At 38.7% G+C, this 13,932-nt stretch overlaps 1 protein-coding gene across 2 annotated transcripts in view; it reads right to left on the bottom strand.

Moving 5' to 3' along the window:
* The window catches only part of ADAM23 (ADAM metallopeptidase domain 23), a 221,656-nt gene that overhangs the window by 61,669 nt on the left and 146,055 nt on the right, over nucleotides 1-13,932 (bottom strand). For both annotated transcript variants that reach the window (XM_063430077.1, XM_063430075.1), the window contains exons 9-10: nucleotides 12,550-12,618; nucleotides 5,222-5,293 (exon numbers count right to left, since the gene is read on the bottom strand). In XM_063430077.1, coding sequence (XP_063286147.1) covers nucleotides 5,222-5,293; nucleotides 12,550-12,618 — 141 coding nt within the window. The remainder of the gene's footprint in view (nucleotides 1-5,221; nucleotides 5,294-12,549; nucleotides 12,619-13,932) is intronic.

Raw genomic sequence — 13,932 nt, 5'->3', positions numbered from 1 at the left:
TGCAAGATATCTCACTATTTTTGACTTTTCTGAGCCTGTCAAGTCCTTCTTTTGACCCATTTTGCCAAAGGAAAGGAAGTTGCCTAATAATTATGCACACCTGATATAGGGTGTTGATGTCATTAGACCACACCCCTTCTCATTACAGAGATGCACATCACCTAATATGGATCACGCTTCAGAAGCTTTGCAATTTTAAGAGTGCTGCATCCCTCTGCAAGATATCTCACTATTTTTGACTTTTCTGAGCCTGTCAAGTCCTTCTTTTGACCCATTTTGCCAAAGGAAAGGAAGTTGCCTAATAATTATGCACACCTGATATAGGGTGTTGATGTCATTAGACCACACCCCTTCTCATTACAGAGATGCACATTACCTAATATGCTTAATTGGTAGTAGGCTTTCGAGCCTATACAGCTTGGAGTAAGACAACATGCATAAAGAGGATGATGTGGTCAAAATACTCATTTGCCTAATAATTCTGCACACAGTGTATAAAAAATGTGGCACGGATAATAAATTAAAAAAAGTCGAGATGAGGAGAGGGAGGTGATTGTGAGAGGGAGGGTGGTGATGAGGAGGGGGGGTGATTGTGAGAGGGAGGGGGGTGATGAGGAGAGGGGGGGTGATGAGGAGAGGGGGGTGATTGTGAGAGGGAAGGGGGGTGATGAGGAGGGGGGGTGACTAAAACAAATTACCTTAAATCCCTGGTGGTCCAGTGGGGGCTGCCTGGTGGTCCGGTAGTTCAGAGGTATATTTTTTAATTTATTTATTTTTATGCTAAATTGTATACTTTTCTGTATGGAGAGATAATGTAATTAAAGGTGTACTCTTACGCAGTTATCTCTCCAGTACAGAAAAGCATGATGGGAGATATTATTGCATGTTAAGTTTTCCACCAGGTCCACCAGGGGAAAACCCCTGGAATGTCATTACGGAAACCCCTTGCATGGGGATTTGTATATAAATGGTTGTGGTACAATAAAAGCTCAGTTGACTCCCAAACTGTGTGTCGTCCAGTTCTTGGGAAAAAGGGATTGTTCTTACGCTACTTGTATTTTGTATGCTGACTAAAGACTACCAGCGGAGATATCGTGGATTGTACTACTACTCCGCTACACTTACCACTGAGGTACAGGCCATCACAGCATGCACCCAAGCCACCGAAGAAGATGTGCTTGATCTAAGACAAGGCCTAAAAGAGCTAGGAGAAAAGGTACAACAACTACAAGCGACTCAGACCGAAACCAGCAGACAAGTGAACATACTGGATGACAGGGGCTGGAGGAAAAATATTAAGATTAAAGTGGTCCTAGAATCCCTCCCACCGGATGAACTGGCGCACTTTGTAAGAAGGTTAGTGGCATCCCTCCTACCAGCGAGCTGAGTATTTAACCTTTTCTGGGGTGTACAGAATAGCCAAGTCCCCACGAGCTCCAGTTACAGCACCACGCAACATCATACTTAGATGCCAAGCAGTAACCGACAAGCTGGGACTGTTAGCGGCACTAAATGGAAAGTCACCATACGACTTCGAAGCCTGTCCAATATCCTTGTTCCAGGACTTGAGCAGAGCCACCCTGTTATGACACAAATCCATGCAAACCCTTACAAAGACTTTACAAGCGTAAAGCCTGACCGAGCGATGGGCGACTCCACAATGTGGGTAACAAAGGAGGGAAAATTGTGCAAAGCCACAGAATCGTCTGACGCTCTGGCTCTACTGGCAGCACTGGGCCTATCCACACAAAGCACCCAGGGACTATCTCGCTTTCACGCTGTGATAATAATATTCCATATTAATTAAGAATGATTAATTGATCACTATTGAGCATATTAAACTATTATAGATAGTTAAGATGGCGCCAGGTACAAAGTACTGAAAATATTAATAACCACAAAACACAGCACCAGAATGACTCATGCATAGCTTCACAAGAATATTATGAGAACAGAGCTAGCTTTTTACATAAGAGATAACTAACCGCACAGACCTGGCATGGCTTTGTTGGTGGGGCTGGACAGCTTGACCAGCTGCAGTTACCATCCAATGCTTTTGCAAGGGCTTTTCTGGGCTGCACTGATAAGGAGATTTGATGGAAAAGTACAGGCTTTCTATCCCATTGCTAAACTTATAAAAGACGAGAAAACTTGGCACTCATTGGAGTACTACCCACCTGTAATACGGACGTGTATTGCTGGTTCTGCTGATTCCCAGTAAGTCAAGCCTGACTGCCAGAAGTTCTCTCAGTCGAGTGCAGCAAGCTTCTCTATGGTGATGTATATAAGCTGTTTCTTTAAGCTGAATATTAAGCTGTTTCCTTAAGCTGTTATAACTTATTGATTACGTCTCTGTTAATCAATTAAGTTTGTATTGATTGTTTACAAGTACTTGGTGTCAGTGTTTTTCCCTTTCTCAAACACTCAATTCACTCATCCTGAATAGGGTTTTGGTGCCCACCAATATCTTTAAAAACCTTAGGGTAATTGATTATTGCTCTTTTTGATATTGGTGCTTCATGAATTTAATGATTAGGCACAACACACGTCCGGACGGTTGATGACATACCCATGTTCGAGCCCAGAAGAGACAAGAGACCAATGACCTGAGATGTTCCCAGTACCCAACCAGCTCATGCTGCATTGTATTTATAATTTTTCATCGTATTATATGTTACCTGCCCTTACACTGTACCTAAATACTCAGGAGAAGAGGTGACAGCACCTCGCCCGCTCTATGACACTGAGACACTTGCCTGGCAAACAAGAGGCTCAATAGGGGATTCGATGACACCAACCCCCACCCCCCCAACACCTCGGGGTAACGGGGTAGAGACTGCTAGGGCGCAAGGGGGTTAAGTGTAAGCTCAACTTACACTCCATGGCCAGCACCCACACCACAGCCATAATCTTGCATTGCAAAGAGCCCAAAACCTAGCAGACACCACGGATACGCAGGGCCGCTACACCACACGTGGGTCACCTCGATATAACCGAACCAACTACCTTTATTAAAAATGTGCAAAATAAATCATTGTCATGCCTGAAAATGACATGTTGTAAAGTACTGAGCCAATACCTGTTTATGATGATGTGTCAAATAAATTGTGTAGGTAATATGCAAATTGCACCAAAAATATACAATAAAAAAAAAATAATAATAATTTTGACAAATCTGGCTGATATGGGAATATTCCAAGACACTTAGAGGCACAGCTGAGTTATAGTAGCCTAAATTTTGCAATTTGTTTTAGACCACTATAATTTGGTGGTTAATGAATAAAAATATAATATTTAATTATATTATTTTATATATATATATTTATAGTTAATTGCTGTTACATCTGCATAACTGTTACAACTGCAAACTATGCATTACACATCAGAGCAGACAAACTGATTCCGCTAAATGGAATAGGATATTTTGATGGCATATATGAAAAATAAAAGTTATATGATATGTTTTCTGTGAACTAAAAGGAAAAAAAAAATAACTAGGAAAGCAAACACCTAAATAAGAGTAATTGAATAGATGAAAACGTGAGCTTTAGATGAGAATACGTATGTGATTTCGACATATAATCTACTTTAAAAAAATATTTCAAAACATATTGTTAAAGAAACAAAACTGGCCTTGTAAATCTTGATTGACCAAAAAAAAAAATCTAATCAAAAGATCAGTCGACATCTTCGATGAGCGGCTTGATACATTACATCCTTTCATCGTTGGCCTTGCATAATGTAAATTGCTCCCAATAGCTGTGATTTTAAATTGCTTTAAATTATGACGAGGACAGAAAATAAACCTGTGACCTCCTATCATCATTACACTAGAAGAACTTCACAAATTAAGAACAAGGACCCCTCTTATATGAATTGTATAATTACAGGAACTGACAGCTTTAAGGATGTTGATACAGTTTGACCTCTTGAAAACACACATTTGTTCCTCACATCATTTATTTAAATAGTATGTGTTTTATATTACCTAAGTAACAGAGACGTCTATAAGAGTACTTTTATTTTGAGTTCTACTAACATGGAGTGTTTCTCATATAAGTCGACCAATTAAGAATTTCATTTCCTGCCAGGTGTCCAATTCATATTTTATTTGCCAATATATTATTTAAAAATGCACGCTAAAGCTTTCAGTCTGTTGTGATAGGTTTATGGAGACTTATAGAAAATGGGATGACTCTTCTGTGAATTACAAATGCATCTTTCATCTTGTGTATGGGGTGAGGTAGAGGCAAACACTATGCCTACAAAATTAACTGTCTGACAAAAAAGAAATTAGACCTGTGCTGCAGAAGCTCCACATTGTAGTCCCAACAGTGTATTACAATGAACAGTAAAACAAATAAGAGTCCTGCGCATCGAGTATACGTGTGCACACCCAGGTGCTACCGCAGTTTATTTGAGGACAAAATCCAAACAGCAAACATTTTGGGCAGCAGCCCTTTCTCAATGTTAATGTCCTCATTGAGAAAGAGCTCAAGCATTGAAATGTTTGCCGTTCGGATTTTGTCCTCAAATAAACTGCGGTAGCACCTGGGTGGACACACGTATAATGGATGCGCATGACTCTTATTTGTTTTACTGTTCATTGCATCTTTCATCTATTTCAAACAATCCTCTAGAATATTTACAAATTATTTTACTAAGCTGAAATGATTACTCCAAGCACGATAACCAGTTTAGTGTTTTGAAGTGGTGATGGTGCAAGTACAATGTTGCTGTTGGAATGAGCGTTCTGGACTGGCTAATGTTATTTCTGTGCATATTCTTTGCAAAGAGGTTCATTCATTGGCTGCTGATGCTCTCAGCCAAGGATGAATAGTAGAATCAACATTCGGCTTCAGCTTGGTTCAGCGGGTATTAAAGGAGGCTAAGTATCCGGCAGGACACAAGTAAGAAGCAACTCATGGCAAAACGGTGAGCTCCCTTACCAGAGAACTGTGTCGGGATACTTCTGGCAGTAATTGTCTTAATGCTCAGAGTAACCCTTAAACAGCACTCTAAGCAAACAACATAACCACTACAGAGTAGGGGTGAATTCAGTTTTGCATTTTTTATTAAACCATACTTAGAGCATCATGAAAAAAATCCAAGATGCTATATACAGTGAAATACCTCAAATGTCCATTTAAACAACCACAACCCCCTCCCGCCAAAAAATGAAATAAATAAATAAATAAATAAACCGATAAATAATACTTACAGAATCAACAAGGTTCACTACCGATTTGGCAAAGTTGTTGGTGTACATATGAGAAGATCGATGTTTCTTGTACTGAAAGAAGGAAAGTTCATTAAATCAGTAGGGTGTTAAGTGATGGATAACTAATCTGTTAAAAGCATAGGTAAAAGCAACAAATTCATTTAATTGGTTATAAGAAAACGCATGATTCCAAGCATAAACTATGTAATAAGCTACTGGCAGCCTCTGACCATGTGCACAGGTTGTATCTCAGACATGATTAGTCTGCTCCTAGAGGTGAATTCAGAAGTACCTCATTTAATCTCCAGTAGGGGGCGTCAGAGCAGGACACCCTGTGAATAATGGCAGACATCATGCCAAAATACCATTCTTACAATCTCTAGCTAAATCACTATTTATAAATAGCCTAGAGGTAGATAACTGAATATGTACTGCTTATGAATTCAATCCATGCACAGCATTTTCATTTATTTTTCTAATTTTATTTATTCATTTTTCTACAATTATATTGTTATCAACATATATGTATATTTTAGTGCCATACATGTATGTTATCCTAACATTTTGAGATTGCTTCTATGGAAACTTAGACAAACTACATTAATATTACTAACTGAGATCTGTGGATTGAACATTCACATAAACAAATAAATAGGTGTATTTACTTATGCACGGATCCACATAAAAACAATATATTCACTGCATGTGAAAATCCAACCACAATGGCAATTCTCATATTTACGAAAGATAAATACGGTCAGAATTTGGTTGTCCTGAGCGAATTTGCAGCAATTCAGTTTAAAATTGGTGCCTTCACATCCAAATCCTATACAAAGTTTTGGAATATTCCGAAAACTAATGTTTAACTCAATAGTGACTGAATGCCTCCAAGAGGATGCATATTGGTAAGTTATCATTAATGCATGATATTATGCAAGTTAATATTTAATCTTAACCGCCTTGGGGTAGGGGATCAGAGGTAGGAAATCCCGTTCTCCTCCCGTTAGCACCACCTGCTCATCATAGGTGGGAACAGAGGTTTAGACAATGATATGTTCACTTGAGGGGGTGGAATTAAATCCCATGACTGGAGTTTGACATCCCACCATCATAAAATGTCTCCAGTCACTATTGGTTCTAGGTGACATCTAGAAGAAAATACACTCTTCTCCCCCTGCTAGATCACCCTGCTCATTCCCACCAATTTAACCATGAAGGTAAGAAATGAGAGTGAGAGTGTGCAGCCCACAGTTTATTGCATGCCTGATCCCATTATAGCCTGGTTACTTCCCTGGAAAAAAATGTTAGGTAGACACATAACTAACTGTATAAATGTTTAGTGTGTATGAGATCACTAGTAAAGCTAATTCCATATGACCTGTTGACATTATATAACTTTAAACAGAGCACTAATAAAATATATATTGTGTTGTGTTCACTTATATTTATAAGCAGTTGCCCCATAAACCAGACACTCCCATGAAGTGGTTGTTGTTTTACTGTTACAAACTACAATATGAATAAAAATGTTATTTGTTCAGCACGTCTTCTAATTATAAATGAAATGGTATAATAAAGATTGTTAGATTTTATATTGCCCAGTGAGAAAAATAAGTTAAAGATTTGTTTTAAGCTTGGTGGACTCTTGTATAGGGTTGTAATTCATAAACTGCAAGGTGTGACTGCCACCTAGTGGCAAAAATGTATATGTTAAATTACACACCAGGCACTAGTACACATGCAGGCACTGTGTAGCTTTATATAAAAATAGTTACATGCATTTGGTTTTCTCGTGCTTACATTTGCTTAGTTATCTTAAGTGTTTACCTTCAATAATGATTTTCATGAATGAAGGTAATTGCTGGCAAGTCTACCAAATGCTGTAACGTTTTCAGTACAGAGCTGACATTTAAACTATAACTCCCAGCGACTTTCTAACTTAATCTTGTATCTTGATGATGTGTCTTTCAACTCATGCGTACATGATTATATTTTCACAATAAAGCATAGTAAAACCCATGTTAAAGTGCACTCCTTGACAATTGTGTTCACTTATCTGTACAGGAATAATTGTACACAAATATATCCAAACTAGGATTTTACAGGTACAAATAATCGTTTTGTTTGTCCATTCGTCCGAATTCAAATGGCACAATGGAAGAATGAACTAATGTACAAATTGCCCGAAACTAAAATCTCCTTTCGATTTGTTCATTAGTACTGTCTTTTAAAATTGGTACCCTTATTTGGGATTACCTACTTTAGTATTGAACAGCTAAAAGATCAAATTAAAGCAAAGCCCTTTTCATATTTTTAATCTTTCAGCTACTTAGTACATAGGTCCCTTATTTAGTATCTTTATGTGGGACTGCAATTTTTAGGGATACCGACATATAGAAATACTGTATCTACTAAACAAAGCTCCCCCCTAATTTAATTCCATTAAATGTGGCAATTCCACATATAGGTACCACATTAGGGATTTATATACTTTCTATACTAAACAAACATTTGGTCACAGTCACTACATTCCATAACGAATAAACTAAAAATATTAGATGATTTTCATCCGAAATGAATAAACTAATGGACAAAATGTGTTTCAGATTAAATGTAATTTATTTTTGTCCACATTCATTCGAACTAACCAATGATTTTTGCTGTGCACAAGTCTATTGTTAAGTTTACTTTCTTCAGCTTCTGTGTTGGTTCCATGTTAAAGGGACACTCCAGGTACCCAGACCACTTCTGCCCATTGAAGTGGTCTGGGTGCCAACTTGCATCACCCTTAACCCTGCAAGTATAATTATTGCAGTTTTTATAAACTGCAATAATTACCTTTCAGGGCTAAGTCCTCCTCTAGTGGCTGTATATCAGACAGCCACTAGAGGGACTTCCGGCTTCTTAGAACACAAAAAGTGTTTTAAATGACGCTGGACGTCCTCACGCTATGCATGAAGACCTCCAGCATCGCCGGAATCCCCATAGGAAAGCATTGAATAATGTTTTCTTATGGGAAGGTCTAATGCGTACACGGCATACACATTAGGTCTCCCCCGCCGGCTGACGTCGGTGGAGCATGGGCGGAGTCTGACCCAGCGCCAAGGGGCATCGGCACTGGGTAAGTCACTGAAGGGGTTTTATCCCCTTCAGCAATATGGGATTGGGGGGTGGGAGGGAGGGGCTCTGCAGGATTCTGCAGTGCCAGGGAAACAGATTTGTTTTCCAGGCACTGGAGAGTCCCTTTAACCCCTTAAGGACCAAACTTCTGGAATTAAAGGGAATCATGACATGTCAGACATGTCATGTGTCCTTAAGGGGTTAAACCCCTGATATGGGTTTAGATGAATGCACACTTATATCCACTGTAGTATCCAACTCAAAAAGTAAGTGGGAGTGATCTTTAGGTAAATCTGTATTAAAATGTATACATTGCTGGTAGTTTCACACAATGTACAGTTTCTATTTATACACCTGGAAGTGAATTTGAGAATGAAAGAGTCCTTGTAATGGAGTCTTTTTAAATAAAAAGAGAAATTATTTTTTTTTAAAAAAGGGCTGCGCCAATAGACAATTTAAAAAATAAATAGATTTTTTTGAACAAACAGGAAATAAGTCAATTTGATAGTCCTCACAAATAATAGGCTCTTGATAGTATATTTTTATGTAGACTTTATTACCCATTTTTGCTCTACGTATATATATATATATATATATATGTATATTTCTGTGTATTTTTGTTTCATTTCTATTCCTTTTTCATATGTCTTATTTATATATGTGTATCTATTAATATCTTTTCTTGTCTTTATATATATTTTTCTTTATATAGTGTATATTTTTCTATGCACTTCCCCTCCAATTGGCCTTTTTTCCCCCACTAAGATGTCCGTTTAGCTATTTTTCAATATTTGTTTCTACTTAGTTCTTACTTTGCTGACGCCATTATTTGGGCTCACATGCTGTGCTCATTTGTTACCGTTACCCCGGGGGGTCGGGAAGAGTCGTCACACTGCCGACGCCCACTGCAAGGATGCACATTCCCTAACACTAAAGCCCCTATAAGGCTGTGCATCTGGGCTTTAAAAAAAAAACCATAATTTTTTTGTTTTGTTTCTTAACTCCTATTTGTTCTAATGCTTGTTTTTAATAGCAACTGAAATATTTGGGCCAATTTTACTATTCTTAATACATACATATGTATTTTATCCTGTGTTTTTGGTGCCAATTTTAAGTGGTTTTATGCCTATATAAACCCTCTCTAGCTAGGTGTATGTTTTACTCCATTGGAAAAAGCCATACCGGTGAAATCGCATTAATGAATTTTACTAATTTGTATTTTAACTATTAAAGGATTGTGGTCACTACACTTGTGTGCTGTGCCAATTACTTTTTTTTATTTAGTTTTAATACTCTTTTCATACTTCCTGGCATCGTTTAGCTCTTCTCCTAAGCAATCCTAGGTGGGGATCAAACCACCAACGCTGTCATCATAGAGCAGTTAGTTTGCTCTACATTTGTGAGTATATTTTAACTAATTTTATCATATACATCACTTGTTTTATTGAGAGCACTATCTGTTGCCTTATCTATTTCTCCCTGTGTTCCGGTCATCGTGAACCAAACGAACACCCCCAATATATCCTATAAGTGGGGATTATACCACCACACGCTATAAACGCTAGAGCTGTTTAAGGGTCTATAAAATGTGAGTGTGATACTGTCACATTTTTTTATTACATAACTAGATTTGACGTATTGCACTATTTCCACCCTTTCTGCTTTTGTCTTTCTATATACATCAACAATAAAATAAAGACGGCTGACCTACTCAGAGAATAGTACTTGCTGTACTAAAGACTAAAACATCTACTATCAAGATACTATTATATGTGAGGACTTTCACATTGACTAATTTCTTGTTTGCTCCAAAAATCTATTTTTGTTTTGTTTTTTATTTGTGTTTTATTAAGGTTTGTATATACAATATACATCTTAGCCGTCGTGTGAGAGTAATTAAACATAAAGATTATTATTTGAAGAACTGGAGCTTGAAGAGCAAAATATAGATGCCTATGTGAAAGCATGAAATAAAGATTGTGCCAGACTGCATCACTGTCTTGCTTATGAGAGGCCAAGTATGGCTATCAACAGGTAGGAATGCCATGGGTTTTACTGCAAGTCCTAGCTGCCCGGCAGTAGTCACTGCCGGTTAGCAGGTGCCCTGGGTGAGTCAGTCAGCAGGTGGTTGCGGGTTGTCCCCTCTAGAGCCTCTCTTCTTCTAGATTTTCCCCCAGCTTGGGTTTGGGTATGCAATGTGGTTTTCAGGCCCAGTCTTTGCAAAAACACTGCAGGTCTTTAGTGGATGACAGCGTGAGTGTCTCCTCGTCGTGGGGGACCATTAGTGTACCCTCTATTCCCCATCTGTACTTGACAGACTGGTCCCTCAGCCTCCTGGCGATGGGGGCTAGCTGCCTCCTCTCCATTAGTACAGAAAATGACAGGTCTCCATATATAGATACCTTGCAGCTGTCATAGGTGATGGTCTCCAAGATCCTGGAGCAATTCAGAATTGCGGTTCTCACTGCCACGTCTCTCGTGATTGCGATGATATCCCTAAGAGCTTTGGCTGGCGCTGTGGCAGACTTGTGCATCCGGAACACCGATGTTATCTGCGGGGGATCATTGCACTCCCTTATGCCTATGGAGGTGATCAGTCCCTGGACGAAGGACAGCAGTGCCTCCCCTCCCACAGTCTCTGGGATACCTCGGAGGCGGATGTCCCGGCGTCTATGGTGGGCCTCCAGTGTAGCCACTGCATGGCTCAGTTGGTTGACCTGCTGGGTGAGCCCTTTGATTTGGCTCTGTGCTTCCTGTAGCTGGCAGTCTCTGGCTGTCTCCCTCACTTTCACTGCTGTGACTTTTTGGTGAATTACGCAAATTTAGGCCTGGGCCTCCCGCAGGTTGGCCTTCCAGACCTCTCTCAGATTAGTCAGGAGCCTCTTGATGTCTCCTTTGGTAGACGGAGTGGAGTCTTCATCCGACTCAGAGGACTGATACTCTCCAGTGGCTCGAGGAGAGGTAAGTAATGCCTCCTCCTAGTGAGAATCCTCCAAGGCTTCCGGGTCGATCTGGGCCTAAGGCGCCATATTATGCAGTGCTGGTGGCATGGGCCACTCGAAGGAGAGTCTGATGTCCAGTAAGCAAAGGTTTTCCGGGCGGTTTTGCTTCCTATTCTTATGCCCCATTGTGTCATCTGCTGGGGGCTGGGAGAAGTTTAGTCTCAGACTGGATATATTTTTTTTGCTTGAGTCAGTTTATGGGGTTGCATCGGATCCCTGTTGATAGACGTCTGGTTAGGTGCTCAGCTTGCCATGCCCCCAAATCTATTTATTTTTTATATTGTCTATTTGCGTAGCCCTTTTTTTCCCCTTTTTATTTCTGTATATTCTCTAATGGGTTTAGAGGGTTTCCTTGTTGTGTCTTTAGCAAAAATGTAGATGAGTTTGGCAAAATAGCTCATCAATAGAAAACAGCAGTACCAAGCTAAGTATGGCACATGGCATTCATATTACAGGCTTTGTAACTGGGAAATATTCTAGAAACAGCATTGTGTATTCTTTCGTTAAACCAGTTTTCTTTTACAGAAAACACATTCTGGTAGGCTTATGGCTTCTATGAAATATAAAAAAAAGAAACAAATAACCTGCTGTAGCTTATATCTACACAGGACAGTTTTAGCTTAGTAAAGAGATAATCTACTGCTAAAATAAAAATGAATAAATAAATAAAAAATTCTTTAGTAGATATACCCTAAACAATATATGCATGCATTTAATTATACATGTTTTCATTTGAGGTATATCTAAAAACAGCTTGGAAAAGCTGCAGATCCATTGTCTGTAACCTTTGCAAGCCCTTCCCTTCTAACTCAGCTCAGACTTTCTGTGGCTGTCGAATCACAGAATTTCCAGTGCAGCTAAATAAGAAGTGTTTGCAAGCCAGGTACTCTGAGCTATTACAGATTTTTCAGTTTTTGCTTCACTGAATTAAACAACCAGGAAGTAACAGGATCTGTTGTCTGATTGGCAGTGGGTTGTAACAAAGCTAATTCATAGAAGCATCAATTTCTTTTGAAATCTGTACTTTTTGTAAAATAAAAAATAACTTTATACTGTAATTACAAGTTGTCATGCTACTATGTCATTAAAACCCAACAGGATTTACTTTCATGGAAATAAGGTATGATATTGCAAATACACATGAAAACCAGGTTAGAAATATGACACAATTACTAGCAAGCACAACAATTAAGAGAAGCTGCTCACCATTTGATGGTCATTTACAATCATAAGCTCGATATATTTCATCTCCTCAAATATTCCGCGGTGGGCCTGCTGTGAAAACATAATTAAGATATAATGAGACTCAGTATACCAACAGATTCATTCAGGCCTAGTTTTAAATAAATCCCCCTGACATTTTTTGCCATGCATGTTAGCATATGACTTCTAATGGACTGCACCACTGGATGAAGGCACACTAGAAGCAGGAAACAACCACAGGGACCCTGGTAGGGAACCACAGAAAGATCACAGAGACCAGCTAGAAAAACTTAATTAGAAGAGGGATGCTGGGTTGAACTTCTCAAGCTGCAGGGTACTAGCAAGTAAGAGAGAAACAGAAAATTGTATACAAGATCTCTCAGGAAGTTGAAAACAAACTTAAATGTTCTTGACATAACGGAATGCTTATAATGTGTTGTATTACTTAAGTGTTTACATCCTAGATATCTGGTGTGCTCTCCTAGGATTAGACTGTGTGTCACGCTGATCTCAGGTGTTGCAATAACCTCATTAACTCATAGTTGAGCCCTCGGACTAGTGTGTCAGAGGAAGCTAATTGAGAAGTGATGCCATGTGGACCACACTGCATGGTACAGTAATCAGCATTTTAAGGTATTCATAAAATAATAATAAAGTTGTACTAGATACGTGTTTCCCTAATCCATTCATTATATACCCTCTGTTGTTCAAAATTAAGGCATATGATAAAATCTGGATCTGGGGCATGATGAGGGATGATTTTAAAAGCCACCTTAGACCATCAATCACAATGTTAGCAAGAACAATAATTTGATAGCAATATGAACCCGTATTGCTTAGAGTGTATCATATGTCCTGTAAGTCAAAGTGTTCTGTGATCTAAACTCTAACTATCCTCCACAGTTTTTGGGATGATCTTGTAGATGAACATTGTTGATAAAAAAGAGGTGAGAGTCATATTTTGTTTACAAAAGAAAAGTCCACCAATTCAAATAACTTTATTTCACCACAAGATGTCAGTCTCAAGACAACAAAATAAACCCTCTTTTTTTTTTAAATTGAAATATATTTTTAAAAATATATTTTAAAAAGCAATTTCTACCTGTACTTGTATATTTATTACAAATAATGGGGGGTGGGGGGGTGGGAGGAGGAAAGCATTTGTGCATTAGTTTACATTCATATTTCATATTCCCCGACAGGTGTGTTTGTAAATATGCTCAGTGCATATTGTAAAATAATGCTTAACTGCATATGACATGCATGGATTTTTCCCTTTCTGGCTAATCCTTCAAGTAAACAAGAAGTATGCAGAGACCACACTCAGCCAGAAGTCATAGTTGGTGCAACACAGACAAGGAGATGGCAAGCTCTCCTGTGTAATTT

The sequence above is a fragment of the Pelobates fuscus genome, chromosome 8 (genome assembly GCF_036172605.1).
Source record: "Pelobates fuscus isolate aPelFus1 chromosome 8, aPelFus1.pri, whole genome shotgun sequence".
Taxonomy (NCBI): domain Eukaryota; kingdom Metazoa; phylum Chordata; class Amphibia; order Anura; family Pelobatidae; genus Pelobates; species Pelobates fuscus.
The sequence above is the reverse complement of the archived record's forward strand: the minus strand, read 5'-3'. Positions and strand labels throughout refer to the sequence as shown.